Raw genomic sequence first — 21,454 nt, 5'->3', positions numbered from 1 at the left:
TTCTGGATATTGAATCCTGCCAATAATAATAGTAATTATTATGAGTATTACAGGTATGGGATCCATTATCCAGAAACCTGTTATCCAGAAAGCTCAGAATTATGAAAAGGACGTCTCCCATAGACTCCATTATAAGCAAATTATCTAAAGTTTAAAAAATGATTTCCCTTATTACTGTAATAGTAAAACAGATCATTGTATTTCATTCAAACTAAGATATAATTAATACTTATTGGAGGCAAAATCAGCTTATTGTTTTTTTTTTAATGTTTACATAATTTTCATGTAGTCAAGGTGCAAAGATCCAAATTACGGAAAGACCCATTGTGCAGAAAGCCGCAGGTCCCGAGCGTTCTAGATAATAGGTCCAATACCTGTATTGTCAGGGGAATGATGATATCTAATAATATGCATTGTTTAAATTCAAACTGAAATAACTATTGGCTTTTTTGCCTATATGGGTATGGAATCTGTTATCCAGAATGCTTGGGGCCTGGGAGTTTCTGGATAAGGGATCTTTACATAATTTGGATCTCTGCAAAAATCCTTTTTATGGGCAAAACCAAGTAATCTAAAGCAATGCAGAATGAAATAAAACCACTTGAGGATCCCACAATGCCAATCAAAGCAATTAAAAGAAACGCAGACTTTCTTTGCAATAAACTTGCAATAAACGGAAACACCATACATATAGTCAAAGTGACTGTGTGTATATTCTTTGTGCATCCCCCCTCCCCAAAAAAAACTATGTTTTTTGTAGGAGCCCCAGCTCTTGTAGTGGTATATTGCTACAAAATAAACAAGAAATGGGTCCCAGTTATCTGGAGTTTTAGGGGCAGATGTATCAAGGGTCAAATTTCGAAGTAATGGGAGTTTTTTTTTTTTTTTCTGCGGGTGAATAGGCTGTATTCAAATAGTTCGCATTAGAGTCCTGCAGCGGGTCGGGTGCCTGCGGGTTACCAGATAAAAAAGTGGGCACCCTGCGGAATGTGGGGAGGATTTTCAGGTTCAGGTATACCCACGGGTCGGGTTGATGGGTCTCATCTAAATTTCTTATCTTATGTAATATTGTCTATATTGTACTCCTTATAAAGTTTCTGTCCCACTCACTTTTGATGGTCACTTCCTGTTTGCATCACCAGCACTTCCTGTTTGATGGTGGTCGGTTGGTTGCGGGTCGGGTGCGGTTAAGGCAGTTGCGGGTCCAGGTCGGGTAGCGGATCAAAGTGGGTAAATATGCGGGTTGCGGTTCGGGTCGCGGGCTGCGGGGTCATATCCGGATCTTAGAAATTGGTTCCGCGCAGGACTCTAGCTTGAATAGAAATAAGATCGGTTTTTTTTTTCTTGAAAATACTTTGAATCTAATTTGATCGAATACGATTCAAAGTATTTTCAAGAAAAAAAACTTAGATTTTTCAGTCCACCAATTGACTCCAAATGGGTTCTAGGAGGTCCCCCAATAGGCTAAAACAGCAATTCAGCAGGTTTTAGAGGGCAAATGGTCGAAGTTTTAACAAGACTATTCCCTAGTCGAAGTACACAAAAATAGCTTGAAATATGATTTTTTTAACTTAGAATTTTTACTTTGATTCTTGATAAATCTGCCCCTTATATTCAGGTTTATCGAATATAGAGGGTTTACACATTAATATGTCGTTTAAATAAGTAATATGATCGTAACAATAAGACACAGTCAGGCACATAGTAAAGGCATACAGGTTGGAACTTACAACTGTCTGTAGTTTGTCCCAGTCTGTGTGAAGGAAAAGAAAATCTGCCTCAACAAAGCCCTAAATCAATAGATTAAAGGAGAAGGAAAGCTACAGAGGCATTTTATTGCCAATAGATTAGCTGCAATAGTGCAAGCTAGAATGCTATATTTATTCTGTAGAATGCTTTACCATACCTGAGTAAAAGGCTCTAGAAACTCTCTGTTTGTTTAGGATAGGAGCTGCAGTATTAACATGGTATGACATCACTTCCTGACTGAGTCTATCCCTGCTCTAGGCTCAGATTACAGTAGAGAAGGGAGGTGGGAGGGAAAGAGGCACAAACTGAGCATGCTCTTGCCCAGGGCAATGAGGTTTAAGCTGAAGGCAGGAAGTCTGATACAGAAGCTCATGTGTACACAATAGAAGGAAAGAAATGCAGTGTTTCTTTTGACGGGGACTCCGAGCAGCATTAATTTGAGGATTTACTGGTATATTGAGGTGGACCTTTCTGATAAGGCTTACTTAGTTTTAACCTTTCCTTCTCCTTTAAAGTAAGTTATCCCCACCACCCTTTAAAAATGGAGTTCTGTCTGGAGCCCAAACCTCAGCATTCATATAGACATTTGTTTCATTTATACACCAGATATATATCCGTGTTCCTTCCCCTTTAGGAAATGTGTTGTTATTTATTGTGATGATCATTACAGGATGCTTTAAAAACAAACAAAAAAAAAAAAATGACTGCCCGCATCCTTATAATTCATGAAAAATGGCTTACTTAACATAGGGTGCAGCGATGTAATTGGCCGCATTGTTTGTTTATTTACGTGAAATGTACTGTGAAGTTTCCTAAAGAGATGATTAATTATATTTTGAACAGTAATCAACTGTTCTCTTTCAGGCTCAGTGCTAAATCGCAAATAACGGGTTTGTGATGATAAAAGAAGGATGTTCTGTAATAAGCAGTACGGTGCTGTTAAAGGGAAATCAACAGCCTACTCTTTGAAATAACTATTATTTTTTTGCCAAGACTTATCTGTACGGGTGTGGGATCTGTTATCCAGAATGCTTGAGGCCTGGGAATTTCTAGATAAGGGATCTTTCCATAATTAGGATTTTCATACCTTAAGTCTACTAGAAATTGATGTAAACATTAAATAGTTACAAAAATGGAAAAGTCTGCAGATTTTTTTTTAGAGGACAAGGCAACCTTTAAACAGTATGTTACCAATTAGTTGTTCCTCCTTAGCTTTCCACAGTCTCTAAGTTTGTACTGCCTTACACGTCTTACTTTATTTGAAATGCGACAAGTTAAACTTCTGCAACTTCCTTAGTCGTGAACAGCATTTTACCCCATACGATGTCACAAAGATGGCCGACAAATGACATCAGCGCTTGGATTGTATGCTTGTACGCGTGCGCAAATCCCAGTTTGGATTATCTGCACAGAATCACCGGTCTTGGTCTTAATGTTAGACTGCTGCATTATGGGAAGTTTACTGTGTACAAGTAAGAAATGTAAACCGGCAAGACTGTGCTACTGAGAAATCATGCAAGATTAGGAAGAATTATCAGCCATGCAGACTTCAATGCAAATAGGCTAATACTTTCACAGTTTATCTACAGTATTTGAGGTTGCCTTGTCCTTAAAGGACATTTAAAGCCTACTTGTCCTACCATGTATATAAATTGGGCATATCTTGCCCACCCAAGCCACATTATTTGTACTGCATATACCCCCCATTTGCCAGCACCATCACATTTTCCTAAAACAAATAGCAGCTTTCACCTGGCCGCCATTTTCCCTCTGATCCATCATCAGTAACATTGACATCTGCTAACAGGACATGTATGCTGTAAAGTACATGCAATGCAGAATGCAGGTTTACACAGGCACAACATACTCTGATAAAAAGTTCTGCTGGGGGTTGAGCACTGTAATGGTTACGCTGAGCTCAGGAAAGGTCGTTAGGACTAAAAAATAGCATCAGACAGCTAGAGCAGAGTTTCTATGAGAACCAGCGATACTATCTCTTCATTGGCTGTTACACTGGAGGGTGTGTTTAGTAATCTGAGCTGAGAAGAACTGAGCATGCTCATGAGCCAACAGGTAAAGTAAATTCCTGAGGGAGGGGGCAGAGTGGGTTAGAGGAGGAGAAGGAATTCTAAGTTATTTAGTGGATGCTGCAGCCTCACTGTTACCCTTTTAACAACCAGAGTGGCAGTTATCTAAAGATTTCATAGAGGCTGTTCACTGATTACATTTTTGTGGAGGGGGGTTTGCATGTCCTTTAAGGGCAGTGGCAGACGGGACGATTTGTCGACCACGATTGTTTATGCGCCACTGTGGGCAACAAATCTCCAGAAAATGTGTCTCCATTGGAAATAACTGAAATTGCTGGGATAAAACCAATATGTGAAGTTGGCCAAATTTTCTTCCAGAGGCAACTTAGAGCGACCTTGCAATATGTTGATTTTAATGCCAATAATTTCAGTTATTTCCAATGGAAACACATATTTGGGAGATTTGCCGCTTTTCAGGAGACTATGATAGATTATGTAAAATCAAGGAAATTTATTATGCCTAATATATAGGTAGGACCACAAAACAACAATGTAAAATTAGGAACAACTTAAAATCAGGGGAAGTAAAATTGAGGTTCCACTGTATCTTTATTACACCAAGGGGGTTATTTATCAACTTTTGATCTTTTTTTAGACCTCAAATGAACTCACAACTCGAATGGTTTCTAATTTAAGAAAAAACTCAAATCAGTGTAGTCGGGGTGAATAACTCGATTACACGACTTGATCAAGTTTTTTGCAAAAAAAAAAAAAAAGACTCGAATTGCTTTAATTGAGTTTTTGAGCAAACCCCACCGAAAAAAAAACTCGAACATCATGAAGGCTATTAACATCTTTAAATGGTTCAAGGGACCTCTGCCATTGACTCCTACGTGACCTTGACAGATTTTAGGTCGGGAATTTAAGATTGGATCTATTTTAGGTTCGGGTATAATACATCTCAAAAATGTTTAGTTTTTTAACCAGAAAAATCGATTTTTGACTTAAAAAATTCTTGAAAAATCAAATTTTTCATGTAAAAAACAACTCGACCTTTGATAAATAACCTCCTAACTGTCTAGCTGGTACTTGATACAACTGTCCAGTGTAATTTTGCCTTTACTAGTCCAATTCCCTTAATTCTTCAGTAATTACAATTTCAAGATGAGATGCAAAAAATGTATTTCTCTTATCAGATACTGTCTGTGTATTCAGACCCTCTGTACACACAGTATATTAACGATAGGGACTTGTTATTCAGAATGCTCAGGACCTGGGATTTTCTGGATGACGGATCTTTCCGTAATTTGGATCACTGTACCTTAAGTCTACTAAAAAAATCATTTAAACATTAAGGGCCATATTTATCAAAGGTCGAAGGGAAAATTCTAATGAAAAAAAAAATCTCAAACTATTTATTTGTTTACTTCGACTAGAGACTAGTCCAAATTGGATTTGAATTTGAATAAAACGTTGAATATCGAAATTTATCATGTACGGTCTCTTTAAAAATTCGACTTCGACCATTAGCCATCTAAAACCTGCTGAATTGCTGTCTTAAACTATGGGGGACCTCTTAGAACCTATTTGGAGTCAATTGGTGGACTTTGAGAAATCAAAGTTTTTTTTTGAGAAAAAAATTAGATTTGAATTTGATCGAATGGGCTATAACTTTAATTCGTACGATTTGAATTCGACCGAAAACAGACTTATTCAGCAAAAAAAAAAACCTTTGATTTAATTTCGGTTGGTCTTTTTGAATTGAAATTTCGAAGTTTTGTGAATTCGAAATTCGACCCTTCATAAATCTGCACCAGAGGAAGGACCAGTTGGGTCCGAAACATGTAGTGCGTCAATAAAAACTACATTTATCACAGTTTTGAAGACTCTCCAGAGAGTTCCTTATGCTATATGATACTGCTGTGGAGATGGCTACTCCATGGGGTAGATTTACATATGGTCGAATATCGAGGGTTAATTAACCCTCAATATTCGACTGCCGAATGTAAATCCTTCGACTTTGAATATCGAAATCGAAGGATTTACCGCAATTAGTTTGATCGAACGAAAAATCGTTTGATCGATTAAATCTTTCGAAATGAACTATTCGAAGGATTTTAATCCATCGATCAAACGAGTTTTCTACGACCAGAAAAACATTGGAAAGCCTATGGGGACCTTCCCCATAGGCTAACATTGCACCTCGGTAGGTTTTAGGTGGCGAAGTAGGGCATGGAAGTTTTTTTAAAGAGACAGTACATCGACTATCGAATGTTCGAATATTCTAACGATTTTTAGTTCGATTCGAAGTCGATGGTCGAAGTAGCCAAAAAAAACCATTCGAAATTCGAGGTTTTTTTTATTCTATTCCTTCAGTCGAGCAAAGTAAATGTGCCCCCATGTGTCTGTTGAAGAGTGTGACTATTCAAGTCAATTGGTGGATTACTGAGGAATAAATTCCAGTCTTGATAAATCTGCCCCTAAATAAACCCAATGGGTTGGTTTTGCCTTCATTAAGGATTAAGGGGGTTATGTATCTCATATTTTATTAAGAAAACCATGACCAAACTCCCATGCTTGACTTGACCTTATTTATTAATAAAGTAACCAAATTAAATGGATCACGTAAAAACTCTAAAATCGTGCAAAAGCACAAATCACTCGTATTTTCCTGGCTTTTTTCCCCAATCGCTCGAATTAATTTTTGGCCTGAAAAAGTCAGATTTTCGGCCTAAACCCAGCGCAGACCATGAAAATTTCAATTTGAAATAGGTGCCTCTCCCATTGACTTTTTCCCACAAAAAATTCTAGTATTTGCCCCTAAAAGCCCGACCAGATAAATTTGAGGTTTAGTAAAAAAAACAAAAACCCTTATTGTACGTTAGTTTGGATCAAGTACTAGGTACTGTTTTATTATTACAAAGCGAAAGGGAATACTTTTAAAATTTTGATTATTTGGATAAAATTGTCTTTATGGGAAATGGCCTTTCCGTAATTTGGAGCTTTCTGGATAACAGATCCCATGACTTAAACTTCACATTGAAGGGTTTTATTAGATTTCTTAACTTTTTTTCACCTTCCTTCCTTGTAGATTGCACTTTTGGATTCTCCCACAGCCTTGAGCATGGAAGAGAAACTCCAGCAAAATGAAGCCCGTGTAAGTGTCATCCGTTTGTCTTTTATATTCATCTTTTACGGCATCCTGCGGATAATTTATTTAAACGTATCCAGAGTTTTATGATTGGCAGCGCCAGTAAAAAATGAACACCTAATTGGGCGCTGACTGTTATTGTTCTTTATTCTTACTGATGGTTTCATAAATATATATTTAATATATGCATAAAAAATAACGTTATATGAACATAAACATATAGGATGCAAGTGTTTCTCACGCAAAATTACCAGCCTCATAAATATGCATTCGTTTTCCTAGAAGGGACTAGAATATTTTTAAATGGATTTGGTTAATGTGGTTTTGCATTAATGGAGGCATAACAAAACACTTACATTTACATATTTTTTTTTTAGGTAGAAGAATTGACTAAGGAGTGGACCAACAAATGGAACGAGACTCAAAACATACTCAAAGTAAGAATCTACTGCTGCTGTTATTTGTGTTGAAGTCTCTGCTGGAGGCATGAGATCTGTTATCCGGAAACCCGTTATCCAGAAAGTTCCTATAGGCTCCATTTTATTCAAATAATCCAATTTTTAAAAAAATCGATTTCCTTTTTCTCTATTAATAAAGAAGTACTTCTTACTTGATCCCAACTAAGATATAACTAATTCTTATTGGAAGCAAAACCAGCCTATTGGGTTTATTTAATGTTTACATGATTTTCTAGTAAACTTAAGGTATGAAGATCCAAAACTGTAAAACCCCAGGTCCTGATCATTTTGGATAACAGGTCCCATACCTGTATTTTTAATGTTTTCCTGGTGATGTTTGTTTAGTTTAAAGGGAAATTCTATCCTTCCCAAGTCCCTGTTGCCGGTTACATACTAGGGGCAGATTCCAGCTCCACTTCCTCCCAGGCTATATAACTGGGTACCTTAACCCTGGACTTGAGGGAGCTGCAAAGACCCAATAAACTTTTTTTTTGGTGCTTAAAGTGGACCAGTCACCCAGACTCAAAAATCTGCAGAATAAAAGTCCTTTTCAAATTAAACATGAAATCCAATTTCTATTTTTATTAAAGCATTCATAGCTGTTGTAAGCTCATTTAAAAATCTCGGCTGTCAATCATATATTGTCACTACTCTCCACACATTCCCTCTTTCTCTTAACCATTTAATTATGTAGCCAGTGCATGGGGATGGACATCAGGTCCCCCATTCTGATGCACAAACAAGATTCTGAGCTTGTCTTAATAACAGTCTCCACAAAATGGCTCCTGCCTGCTTGTTATAATTCTGAATTCCCAGACTGAAGGAAGCAAGATTCAAATAATTTATATAGTGTAATTAAAGTTCATTTTGCTTGACTAATGTGATAAAATAGGATTTTGAATATTTTTTTTGGGTGATGGGTCCCCTTTAAGTCTTTGCATCGCCCTCAAGCCTAGCATCACAACCAGATGCCCAGTGTTGCTGCCAGAAAAAGGGTGCTGCAGTTTGACCCTGTTATATAAAGTAGGAGCCACAAATGCAAAATTGCAATTATTAACATTACAGAGCAATGCATCATACAGTAGTTAGACAGTAAGAAGCCACTAATAGTTGGATGCTTGGCAACAGAATAGCAGAAAAAAAAGTTTCCTGAAAAGATCAGTTCTCTATCATGCAGCTTATATTTTTCAAATAATAACCACAAATATTGATATTTTTTTTTTTTAACTCTTATTTGAATTTTTTTATGTCACATGGTACATGCATTCACATTATGGGGCAGAGTTATCAAGGGTCAAAGTGAAAATTCTAATAAAAAAAAAAAAATCGAATTTCGAGCTATTTTTTTTATGTACTTCGACTAGGGAATAGTCCAAATTTGATTCGAATTTGAAAAAAAAAATATAAATATCGAAAAATGTACTGTCTCTTTAAAAATTCAACTTCTACCATTCGCCATCTAATTTCTGCCGAGTTGCTGTTTTAGCTAATGGGGGACCTCCTAGAACCTATTTGGAGTCAATTGGTGGACTTTTAAAAATTGAATTTTTTTAAAAAAAAAACTTCAAACCGAATATGATGTTATGAAAATGGCCTATTCACCCGAAAGAAAAACCCCAATTTTTTTTAATAATTTTCGGTAGGTTTTTTTTTATTCAAAATTCGACCCTTGATAAATCTGCCCCTATATGTTCAGGGGGGAGCAGAAGTATACAGTTTTGCACATGACAAACATCTCTGTGTTTTCTGGTGAGCTGTGATAGACAGCATGATGTAGTCTTATCTATTGTTAGGCATCTTGCACTGTAGAGAAAGTAATAGGCTTTGTGAATGATATAACTATTCATGTAATATGTAAAAAAAAAAAAAAAAAGGTTAAAAGTAAAACTTTGAAATAACCACAAATGGTGAATATCTGTATGCCTTTAGTCCATGCCATTATTCTGGGGGGAGGGGTGCTTATGTTGGGTGAAAGGTCTCGAGTTAGTTGAGGGGTGCAATGAGTCCCATAGTGTCCATACTTTATTAAAGTTTGACAGTTGATAGCGGTGCAGAGCTTCCAGGTATTCCATACGTCGGATGTCTTGGATTGCCGTCTTAAAAGGGAACGAAACCCTAAAAATTAATATGGCTAAAAATTCCAAATTTTATATACTGAACTTATTGCACCTGCCTAAAGTTTCAGTTTGTCAATAGCAGCAATGATCCAGGACTTCAAACTTGTCACAGGGAGTCACCATCTTGGAAAGTGTCTGTGACACTCACATGCTCAGTGGGCTCTGAGCAGCTGTTGAGAAGCTAAGCTTAGGGGTCGTCACTAATTATCCAGCAGAAAATGAGGTTGGTCTGTAATATAAGCTGATGCTACAGGGCTGATTATTAAATTCTGATGCTAATTACACTGGTTTCTGTGCTGCCATGTAGTAATTATCTGTATTAATTACTAATCAGCCTTATATTGTGACATTTCTATTCTGTGTACTGTATATTGTGAGTGGGTCACTAAGCTCAGTAAGTGACAGCAGCACAGAGCATGTGAAGTGAATCAGCAGAAAAGAAGATGGGGAGCTACTGGGGCATCTTTGGAGACACATATATTTACTGCTAAAGGGCTGTGGTTGCTTTGGGCTGGTACAGAAGCACAAAACATAATGTACAACATTTCTAGCTACTTCTTTAGTTAAGATTTAGTTCTCCTTTAACATAAATCATAGCCCTAGCAGGCCCCCTTTCTTTAGAGCCTGTGCAAAGCTTGTCATGCATCACTAGCCCAAGCAGTACTTCAGATTTAATGCTTATTAAAAATGTATAGAAATATGCTTATTAAGAAGCTGATTTTCATACAAATAAAATTAAACAGCACTTTAAGAGACAATATGTTCTTTCATGTTGTTTCAATACGATATTTATTAATAACCCCAATGGCCACGCTGCACGTTGGAGACCTCTTTGGCACATACAGGGTAAATCTCTCGAGTAGATACTGAAGATGAAACTTTCTAAATGCTTAATTAAATATTTCTCAGTTTGAGCAAACATTATTGGTTCCCCGGCATCCTGAAAAATTTATGGCTCTATTTACGAAGGTTCAGCATTTTATAAACGACTGCTTGGAGAGAGATAAAAAAAATGATTTATTATGAAGTATGCCTACCAAGTTCATAGTACATTTGCATAGGAAATTGAGAAACATTCTGATGAGACTTATTTTCTCGACATATGTTACAAATACCAAGCAGTTTTGAATTAAAGGGCAAATAAATGCTTTTTGAAATATGATTTATCGTTCATTTATTTTACCATAATAGCTCTTTTAAAGGCAGTAAGATCGTTTCCTAGTGACTATTTGGTCTCGTGTTTATTTTATTTTGCACCTGTAGTCCCAACTGGGCCAAGAAATCTTCTTCGCCCATGTTTGACTCATCACTTTACTCTCCCGTGACAATATACTGCCCAGATTATGACTATTTTGTCCCTGTGATTAGCTTTAGGCACACTTGTAGGAAGGGCAACCACAAAGGTCCATGACATTCATACCATGACATTCATACCCCACTAAACCATTCCATTACCACTGTAACCTAACTATGGGGGACTCTGGGAGTGCTGATTTAGTTTGTATCCATGACATTCATACCATGACATTCATACCCCACTAAACCATTCCATTACCACTGTAACCTAACTATGGGGGACTCTGGGAGTGCTGATTTAGTTTGTATCCACCATGATTTTCATTATCTTTAAAGGAGAAGAAAAGGCTAAAATGAAGTATGTTTTATCTGAGAGGTCTATATAAATACACCAGTAAACCCTCAAAATAATGCTGCTCTGAACCCTCTGTCAAAAGAAACACCACATTTCTTTCCTTCTATTGTGTACACATGGGCTTCTGTATCAGACTTCCTGTTTTCAGCATAAACCTCCAGGGCAGGGCTTGAGCATGCTCAGTTTACTCCTCTCCCCACCCCACTCCTTCCTTCCCTGCTGTAATCTGAGCTCAGAGCTATGAGTGAGCAGGGAAACTCAGTCAGGAAGTGATGTCACACCAAGAAAATACGGCAGCTGCCAGAGCTTCTAGAGCTGTTTACTCCCATATGGTAAAGCATTCTACATAATAAATACCGTTGTAGCTTGCACTATTGTGGCTGATCTATTGGCAATAAACTGCTTTGCTAGCTTTCCTTCTCCTTTAAAGAAATTTAGGGGCCGATTCACTATATTCGAGTGAAGGATTCAAAGTAAAAAAAACTTCGAATTTCGAAGTGTTTTTTGGGCTACTTCGACCATCGAATGGGCTACTACGACCTTCGACTACGACTACTACTACTAAAAATCATTCGACTATTCGACCATTCGATAGTCGAAGTACTGTCTCTTTAAAAAAAAACTTCGACCCCCTAGTTCGCCATCTAAAAGCTACCGAACCCAACGTTAGCCTATGGGGAAGGTCCCCATAGGCTTTCCTAAGTCGAAGGATTTTAATTCCCAGTCGAATATCGAGGGTTAATTAACCCTCGATATTCGACCCTTTGTGAATCGGCCCCTTAATGTGAGACATTATGGGTCATTTACGTCCGCAAGTGCAATGACAGAGCATTTTTGAGTGCAATTGCCATGGTTTTTACCCACAGTTACCCACAGGGTAGCGTTTCCCCCCCCCCCAGATTTCCAGTGCTGTTGCTTTCCGACACAGTTACATTGAGCCTGATGCAATGACTGATTCATATTTTTCACGCCTTATACGTTTTTATATGATTGTTGATTACTTTAACAGGGTTATTTACATAACTCCCAATGCAAAAATCACGAAAAATTCTGCATTTTTTTAATATAAAATTGGACTAAAAAAAGTCACAATTTTTTAAACCCTGAAGATGGAAAAGTCCGAATCAGAAAATCCAGCATCTCAGACCTGTCGAGGTTGCATATAAGTCAATAGGAGAAGTCCCAATGATTTTTTGATGTGCGCCTGGGTTTCGTGCAATACTCCAGAAATCTGAGTTTTCGGGTGAAAAATCCCAATAAAATCAGATGAAAAATTGGAAAAAATCTTAAAAAAACGGATGAAAAATCCAAAAAAATCTTGAAAATCTGATTTTTCCCTTTTTTTGGGTTTTGCCCACAAACAAAATTTTCAGGAAAGTGTATTAATAAAAAAGCCGAAAACATCTATGCGGATTTAGTCTGATTTTTTTCAGAAAATATAGAGATAAATTCAGGACTGATAAATAACCCCCTTAGTGTTAATCTTCCAAAAAATGAACACATACTCTACTGACTTCCAGATAGTGGTGAGTATTAGAAACAGCTTCTTTTCATCAACAAATTCCCTGACAGGAAATTTGTTGATGAAATAAAGCTGTTTTTAATCAGGGAATTTGTCGATGAAATAAAGCTGTTTTTAATCCTCACCGCTGTCTGGAACTCCGTAGAGTGTGCGTTCATTCTTTGAAAGATTGGCTGGTCTCCCATAAAAAAGTGAGTGACCCATAAAAATGAGAAGTTGTAAACCGTTGCTAAACTGGGGGTTTTCAGACGAGAAGTTTGAGGCATGGGCACCCGAACCTTTGGATTAATTGGGTGATCGTATATGAGTATTAAGGGCGCACAATAATTAACCGCATGAATTTGAATTTTAGCAATTGGAAATCTGTTATTAGGGCTGGAGCATCCTCATACTTTGTATATACTAAGCAATTGTACTCTTAGAGGCCCATTTATCAAAGGTTAAATTTTGAATTTATGTGAATTTTTTTTTAACTCGAATATACTCGTGATTCGACTGGGAGGTTATTTAAGAAAGAATTAGAATGTCTAGTATTCAATCTAATAGTTCTGACCCGAAAATTCAGATCGTATTTGATTCATACAAATCGAGTTTTGCTCCAGAAATAAAAAAAAAAACTTGAAGGCTATTAACATCTCCAAATGGCTCAATGGACTTTCTGCCATTCATTTGTACATGAATTCGGCAGGTTTTAGGTGGCGAATATTCGGATTAGGATTGTTTGCATGGTCGAGGTGTGATAAATCTCACATCCGAATTTACATTTGAATAGGGGGGGATTAAAATTCGAATGTGTTTGAATTTTGACACCAGTAATTTTTTTTGAAAATTCGAATTTACTATTCAACCCTTAATAAATCTGTCCCTTAGTGTTAGTCACATTTTCTTCTACTGTATTTTAGTCTGCAGTTGTTTCTATGTCAGCATCAGAGTGTTTTGCATTCATTTATATGCATGTAGAACAGTTCATACTTACCACTCTTGACTGACAATTTACACAGAATTTTAAACAAATCTTATGATATTAAGCTGAAAAATAGTACAGGTATTGGTAAACTACAATGCAGTTGGAGTCCAGAATCTAGAATTAGTATATTGATGCAATGGAGTGCCGATCCAGTGCGGAATTCTAAATGCTGTTTCTTATGGCGTGGCTGTGCATACATATACTGACATTATTCATGACTTTCACGGTGCAGGTGATTTATTCACAAACTGCTACACGGGGTTACATGCAGCAAATGGCAAGCACTTTAATGAATATGACAGGTTTAAAACATAAACAAAACAAATCAAATTAAGAAAATGGAACAATAAACATTTTAGTTCGTCTGGTAGAAATTAATGCATTAAAAAGACTCCTCTTTAACCCTTTGTGCACACAGCCTTTATACAGTGCCATGTGTAGATAAGATAGGTTCAGGGGTCTGATTTAAACTAGTAGCCACTGAAAGTTAAGTACTGGTAATCTTTCATTATTTTAAGAGAAGAAAGAAAACTAAAAAAGGAAATAAAGGAAAGAACCAAAAAAAAAGAAGAAAAGTGAAATATAGGTATGGGATCTGGTATCTGGAAACCCGTTATCCAAAAACTTCTGAATTAAGGAACGGCTGTCTCCCTTAGACTCCATGATAATCAAATAATCCAAATCTTTAAAAATGATTTCCTTTTTCTCTGTAATAATAAAACAGTAGCTTGTACTTGATCCCAACTAAGATATAATTAATCCGTATTGGAAGCAAAACCAGCCTATTGGGTTTATTTAATGTTTACATGATTTTCTGGTAGACTTAAGGTATGAAGATCCAAATTACGGAAAGATCCCTTTTCCGGAAATCCCCGGGTTCTGAGCATTCTGGATAACCAGCATTCTGGATAACCAGTCCCATACCTGTATAAAGATATAAAATAGTCTCTTTGTAAAGCATTGTTGAAAGTTTAGCTGTTTGTCCTTAAGCTTCACACTTCCTTCCACTTTCTATCACACAAATTGAATATAAGCTCATACTGAAATAAGAAACTTTCTAAATACAATCAATTAAAAATCCTTAAATAATCAAGTTTATCTTCACTATCCCTCTCAGCATCTGTTTCTCTTCATTCTGTCTTCATGCAGGAGCTGGGTGTCAGATATTCATTGACAGTTTCCTAGCAGTTGAATTAGAGCTAAATCAAATAACTGGTTCCAGTACAAACAAAATCTAACAAAATAACTGCCTTTGACACAAATTCTGCATGTAGAGAGACATGATGTCTGGTGATTTTAATAGAGTGATCTCTAATACATCTTGTGGGTAAAAGGAGCCCCCCTATAAGATCTATTGGAGCTAACTGTCATTGTATATCTGACACCCAACTGCTGCATGAAGAGAGAATGAAGAGAAACAGATGCTGAGAGGAATAGTGAAGATAAACTTGATTATTCAGAAACGCTACAGAATTTTTAATTGATTCTATTTGGAAAGTTTCTTATTTCAGTATGATGAAGCTTATATTACATTTTTCATTTTTTTGCTACAGTTCCCCTTTAGCTTCAGTTTAAGGGTTTTTATATTGTCTTTTTTAAAGCTGAGTATGATGCCATCGGCATATTAATAGTTGTTCGTGTCTCTCATCCAATCTAGAATCTTCCATTATCTTTCAACATTCGAATATAAGAACTATGGCGTCTTTCATTATGTGTTTAGTGTACATATTAGTACTGTCTGAATATATATATATATATATATATATATATATATATATATATATATATATATATATATATATATATATATATATATATATATATATATATATATATATATATATATATATATATATTCTGTGGTTTCTTGTCCTGTGTAGATGTACCTTATACATACAAAGAGACACTGATCCATTCAAGGAACATGTTGGTATGCCTTTAAAATGCTACCTGGCCTTTATATAATACAACCTTTTTTAAAACCTATAAACTAACCTCGCATCCCCCAGCCAGCTGTTACCTATTTTCGTTGGCCCCAAAACCTTCATATGCCAGCTCTCTCCTAAGAGCAATCTCATCCCTATAGAGGATGCGTTGCAATCCCAATGGCTGGAGGAACATTGATATAGCAAAACAGCAGAGTAGATTTGTAGCAATTGTACTGCTATAAAAAGTAATTTTTTAAAGGAACTCTAGAAATAAGCAGACGATAATTATGTAAGTGAGGCAGAACAGTGACAATTATGCACATTAGAATAATCATTTGTTTACACGTGGAGCATATTTCCGGAAACAATTGGTTTTCATTCGGAGAATATATTTATAAAACCTCTAAGGACAAATGGCTATATTATGAATTTTTTTCCCCTTAAACTAAAAATTAAACCCTTTTTCTTTTAATGGACGCTATAAACTAAAGACGGTGATATGTGGCATAGGGCACTTTCATAATATTGTATCGGCCAGTATCATCCTTATGCTAGAGTCCTGTGCGTGTCCATTTTTTGGAACCCGTACCCGACCCATACCTGCAATCCGCAACCCGCAACCCGCATTCTTACCTGCTTAGACCCGCTACACGACCCGCAAGTACCTTATCCGCAACCTGGACCCACGACCAAGAATCAGGAATTGCTGTCATTGTAAACCGGAAGTAGGCGTAATCAGAATAAAGGAGTCAAAATCGCTATTGAGAAGACCTGCGCACACACAACCCACAGAATCGTCGATCCGCATCTATATCCGCACCCGGAAATTCTACCCGCAACCCCCAGTGTCCTGCAGGTTTTTGCGGGTAACCCGCGGGTACCCGACCATCTGCAGGACTCTACCTTATGCTCCTGGATATGATAGTTCATGTATAATGACTTTGTGTTCTTGCTGTTTATACAGGTATATTGTTCTGTGTGTTGTCCTTTCAGAACCTACAGTCTCCTTTCGCATGTCCTTTATCCCTCTACATTTCTCCTGCTCTATTAATTTATGTAGCATACCTGGCTCAATGTTCTGACGCTCCAGAGAGTATGTTCTGTGAGCCAGACTTCTAGTCTCTGGCGTTCATATAATGCCTCGTAACAGTGAATGAGTGCAGATGAGAGCGTTTCTTTCTTGTTAGCTAGACAGATGTGAGAGTATTGGACTCTGATTATTGAACACTCTCATCCCTGGTTTTTCTCTTCTCTCCAAAACATTTTCAACTTTTATTCGCTGTACAAAAGATACACTGATTGTATGTATCCTATTGGCAACTTTTTCACGGAAACACGAAACAATTATTCAGCTGAAACGCGAGTAAGATAAATGCAGACAAGCAAATGTAGATTGCTGCTTAAATCGGAGAGGTAGAGTAGTAATTAGCGGAAAGCTCGTACCAAGAAAGTACAAAGGGATATTTACAGGTTACAATCAGAATATATTATTTTTCTTCCATTTTTAAAAGCATTCTGCTCTGCCATTTTTAGCTTATGAAGACAAACACCATAATTTTGTTTTATTTCTCAGCCCTGAAGATAGATTATGCCACTGTCAGTCGTAGTGGGTCCATTCAGTATAAAACGGCAAACACATTTTCCATTCTAAACATAGATTAAGGTACAGTCAGTTTCAGTTTGGCTGCTATAATAAAGTACAACGCCATCTCCATTTCAGAAAGCCTTTTCCAGTTTGTGGCGATACATGAACCCAATTTCTGTGAGATAATGAAAAAAGTATCCGAGCATTCTTTTTCCACTAGGAAGCTAAAATTACTTTCTGGCTTCTTTGTCTCTAACCAATTTCCCTAATCCAAGTTTGTTAGCTGCGATGAAAAGCCTGAAATTTAGTAGGCAAGTTTCACTTCTTGTTCAATAGTTTGATAGTGTTGGATTATTAAGCTTTCTGTCACACTGTACCAACTGTCTTCTGCTGCATTAAATATTAATCCTAAATGAACTTCACCCATGCATTGAACAAAAGGTTGGCAAGCCTTCATTTTGAACTCATAATGAGACGTTTTACTAATGTTTTTGAGTTTTACACGTTACTTGTTTTGGTAGGAGTCCAATATGTGTTCCCGATAGCTCTTTTTAATGTTGTTACAGTAAAGGGGTTGTTCACCTTCAAACAACTAGTTGTTTTCAGATAGATCACCAGAAATAACGACTTTTTCCAATGACTTTCTGTTTTCTACATGTCACTATTTTTCAAATATTTAAGTATAAAGTGTAATTTTTCACCTTCTAAAGCAGCTCTGGGGGGGTCGCAGACCCTGTAAACTGTTCTAAATTGATACATTTAGTTGATAAATTTCTTTGTCCCTGCTGAACAGAATCTCTGGATTTCATTACAGGCAGATGTTAGAATTGATACAATAGTTGCTAATACTCCAGAGATGCCGCTGAGAAATGTATCAACTAAATGTTGCAAAATTGTAAAGGCAGAGACACAAGCGGCAATTCGGGGAGATTAGTCGCCCTCTTCTTCGGCGTGACAAAGCTCCCCAAACTGCCTTTCTGCCGACTAGAATTAAAATCACCGGCAGGATGGCACTCAGAGCACTTTGTTTTCCAAAGTTGCCTCACGAGGAAACTTCGGGCGCACAAATATGGCAGCTCCTCATACAGGAACTTGGGTAAATGGGTAATAAAGGTAATGTAAAGGCATCAGGCTTACTTTTATAGCAAAATTATAAATGGCATTCAAAGATAATGTTATGATGGATATAAAAAAGGTTATTTAGTGACATACAATTGAAGTGTTTGCACTGACACAACAAAAAGATGAAGGGGGACCTCATTTTTTACTAAACCCTCCACGATACACTAATTATAGCACATTTCCAGGATACGACCACCCACTCACTCTGTGTTTGTTGGTAGCATAAATGCACTTCGTCCTGTTGGTTTATTTTGCCTAATGCAGGCTTATTGAATGCAAAAAGATAATTGTGGCTGATGTATCATCGTGTAGATGAGTAATATAACTATGGTTTCCTTGTTGCCTTTTGGCCTTGGTAATGTTTCACAATTGCCCAGCTTGTCTGCATAACATAAGCACAAAATAGAGAAAAATTCCAATAAATGTGTGTTTAAAAGGAATTTCCCCCTATAAGTACATATCAGATATTTAAATTACATTTAAAGGGGTTGTTCACCTTTAAATTAAATGTTAGTATGATGTAGAGAGTGATATTCTGAGACAATTTGCAATAGGTTTTCATTTTTTATTATTTGTGGTTTTTATTTCGCTAATATTCAGCATCTCTCTAATTTGCAGTTGCAGCAATCTGGTTGCTAGGGCTCAATTTACCCTAGCAACAATGTGTTGATTTGAATAAGAAACTGGAGTATGAAAAGGAGAGGGTCTGAATAGAAATATGAGTAATAAAAAGAGAGCTAATATAGTTTTTGCTGGTACCGAATACGGAAGCATGTGCATCAGTTACTGTAGGTATTTCCTTGGTCTAACGTCGGATCCCAGCAGGACTTGCCCAGCTGCCAGACAATATGGCTCTGTTGTGTGCAGCAAGAAAGAACCATTTTATATTTCAAAATCATTAAACAATCGGCAAAAACAAATCATTTTTAGCATTTCTTAAAGTGGACCTGTCACCCAGACATAAAAAGCTGTATAATAAAAGTCCTTTTAAAATTAAACATGGAATCCAAATAATTTTTTATTATTAAAGCCTTCATAGCTAATGTAAACTCATTTAAAAATCTCAGCTGTCAATCAAATATTGTCTGCCCCTCCTCTATGTCTTAGGCATAGAGGCGGGGCAAGCAATTACTTTCACTTTCCATTCAACACTTCCTAGATGTCACTGCTCTCAACACATTCCCCGTTCTCTTCACCATTTAATTGTGTAACCAGGGCATGGGGATGGACATCAGGTCCCCCATTCTGGTGCACAAACAAGATTCTGAGATGATACAAGGCTTGTCTTAATAACAGTGTCCACAAAATGGCTCCTGCCTGCTTGCTATAATTATGAATTCCCAGACTGAAGGAAACAAGAGTCATATAATTTATACAGTGTAATTAAAGTTAATATTGCTTGACTAACTTGATAAAATAGAATTTGGAATATTTATTTTGGGTGACGGGTCCCCTTTAAAATTTAAGCGCAACCATGGATTTCATAGATATCGCAGTCCACACCATTATTTATGGTTCTTCTCACTCCACACAGTGCAAGAGAGAACAGTTTTCCATTAATATTGCATTTAATAGTCTAAAACAAAGACAAATCACCAGATGGCAGAGAAACAGACAGAGGAACAATCACAGGCTCATGGCTGGCTGGAAAGCCCGTGATGTGAAAGGCAAAATGGCCCATTTTCCTCAATATTATACGTCTTTTGTTATATGGAGAGCAATTTCGGTTATTGTAGCCCTATATAATGTAAGCCAACAGATGTACAATTTCACTCCCTACCATATTGTGCTCGTGGAATACTTTTCCTTTACTGAACACTAGGTGGCACTTGCAGCACACGCCAGCCATAAAGATAAAACTCTCCATGGCCGTTTAACTTGCATGCATTTCAGGCGGCAGTATGGATAAATATCACATAATATATGCATTTCTAAACAATAATAAAATAAGCACTGACCAGAGGCAGATAAAAGTTTATTCTTTCCCTACAATTTACACAGCGCAATAATAGGCCAACGGTGTGATGGCTTTTGCCTATACTGTTTGCTTGTTTATGTAGATTTATTCAAAAGCATCATGCTTATAAGTATCTGAAGCTGGCTCGGCTCCTGCCGTTAAAGTCTGCAACTTTCTAGATATTCTCAGCAGTGGTATGATTTGCCTGTCATAATGCTTTTGTGGATATCCTGAAAGCTTGCCTCACTAGGGGATCTTTCACTAATGACGATGTCAGTAGATTCGTTAACTAAGGAAATACAATGTAGGTTAACCCTTTCACATAAATGGGTTGTTACCAGTGGCCATATTGTGTGTTGCACGTGATGCCCTTAGCTGTGGAGGGCTAGAACTCTTGACTTCTAGCTGAGATCATATTCCAGTGTTATATTAAATGAGAACTAAACCCCCCTCTAAACCCAAGCTCCACTGGCCTTCACTGCAGGGAGTGGGCCTAGTGGGAGTGGAGTTTAGGGCAGGTTAGTCCTCCTTTAAAAGATTATTAGGTTATAATACACAAAAGCTATGAATATCTTGTAAATTATATCCTTATAAACAGTGAGTTCTGATGTCATCAGTTATAAACGGTGAGTTCTGATGTCATTTCTGTCACATGACTCACTGTCACAGCCTCATGTTATTATATGGTCATGGTCAAACTTCTTGGTGACTTATAATATCCTTATATTTTACAAGAGGGGGTACTTTATTCACCATATAATACACAAAAGCCATGAATATCCTATAAATTATATCCTTATAAATGGTGCTTAGTGATGGTCATGGAACTCCTGGGTAACTTATAATATCCTTATTTTACAAGAGGGGGTACTTTATTCACGATGTAATGTAGCAAGCTTTATCTACCATGCCACACTTTTCTTTGATAATGTTATAGGGCTCATTTACAGACTAAAAATGCCACAGTCGTTGTGATCCAACACTGTTCATTCAGGTACTTGCATCAAGAGCAGCTCATTGCAATTGTGAGCACATCATTGCCCCCAGACGTGCAAATGTTCATGGGCAACCATGAAGGTAGTGGTAGCTCCAGGGTTCCCACATTAGTCCCCGTCAATAGACACCGCATACTTGTACCTAAAGAATCAACGTGCAGACATCATTTTTATACCAAGGGAATGAGAACACCCCAACTCAGAATACACAAGCATGATTGCATT

The 21,454-nt window shown here is 37.0% G+C and overlaps 1 protein-coding gene across 4 annotated transcripts in view; it reads left to right on the top strand.

Moving 5' to 3' along the window:
* Positions 1–21,454, top strand: part of LOC108716574 (kinesin-like protein KIF16B) — a 163,066-nt gene that overhangs the window by 47,260 nt on the left and 94,352 nt on the right. For all 4 annotated transcript variants that reach the window (XM_018262802.2, XM_041562627.1, XM_041562626.1 and 1 more), the window contains exons 11-12: positions 6,868–6,933; positions 7,305–7,364. In XM_018262802.2, coding sequence (XP_018118291.1) covers positions 6,868–6,933; positions 7,305–7,364 — 126 coding nt within the window. The remainder of the gene's footprint in view (positions 1–6,867; positions 6,934–7,304; positions 7,365–21,454) is intronic.

This window comes from Xenopus laevis, chromosome 5L (assembly GCF_017654675.1).
Source record: "Xenopus laevis strain J_2021 chromosome 5L, Xenopus_laevis_v10.1, whole genome shotgun sequence".
Taxonomy (NCBI): Eukaryota; Metazoa; Chordata; class Amphibia; order Anura; family Pipidae; genus Xenopus; species Xenopus laevis.
Note: the sequence above shows the minus strand (reverse complement) of the source record. Positions and strands in the feature narration are given on the sequence as shown.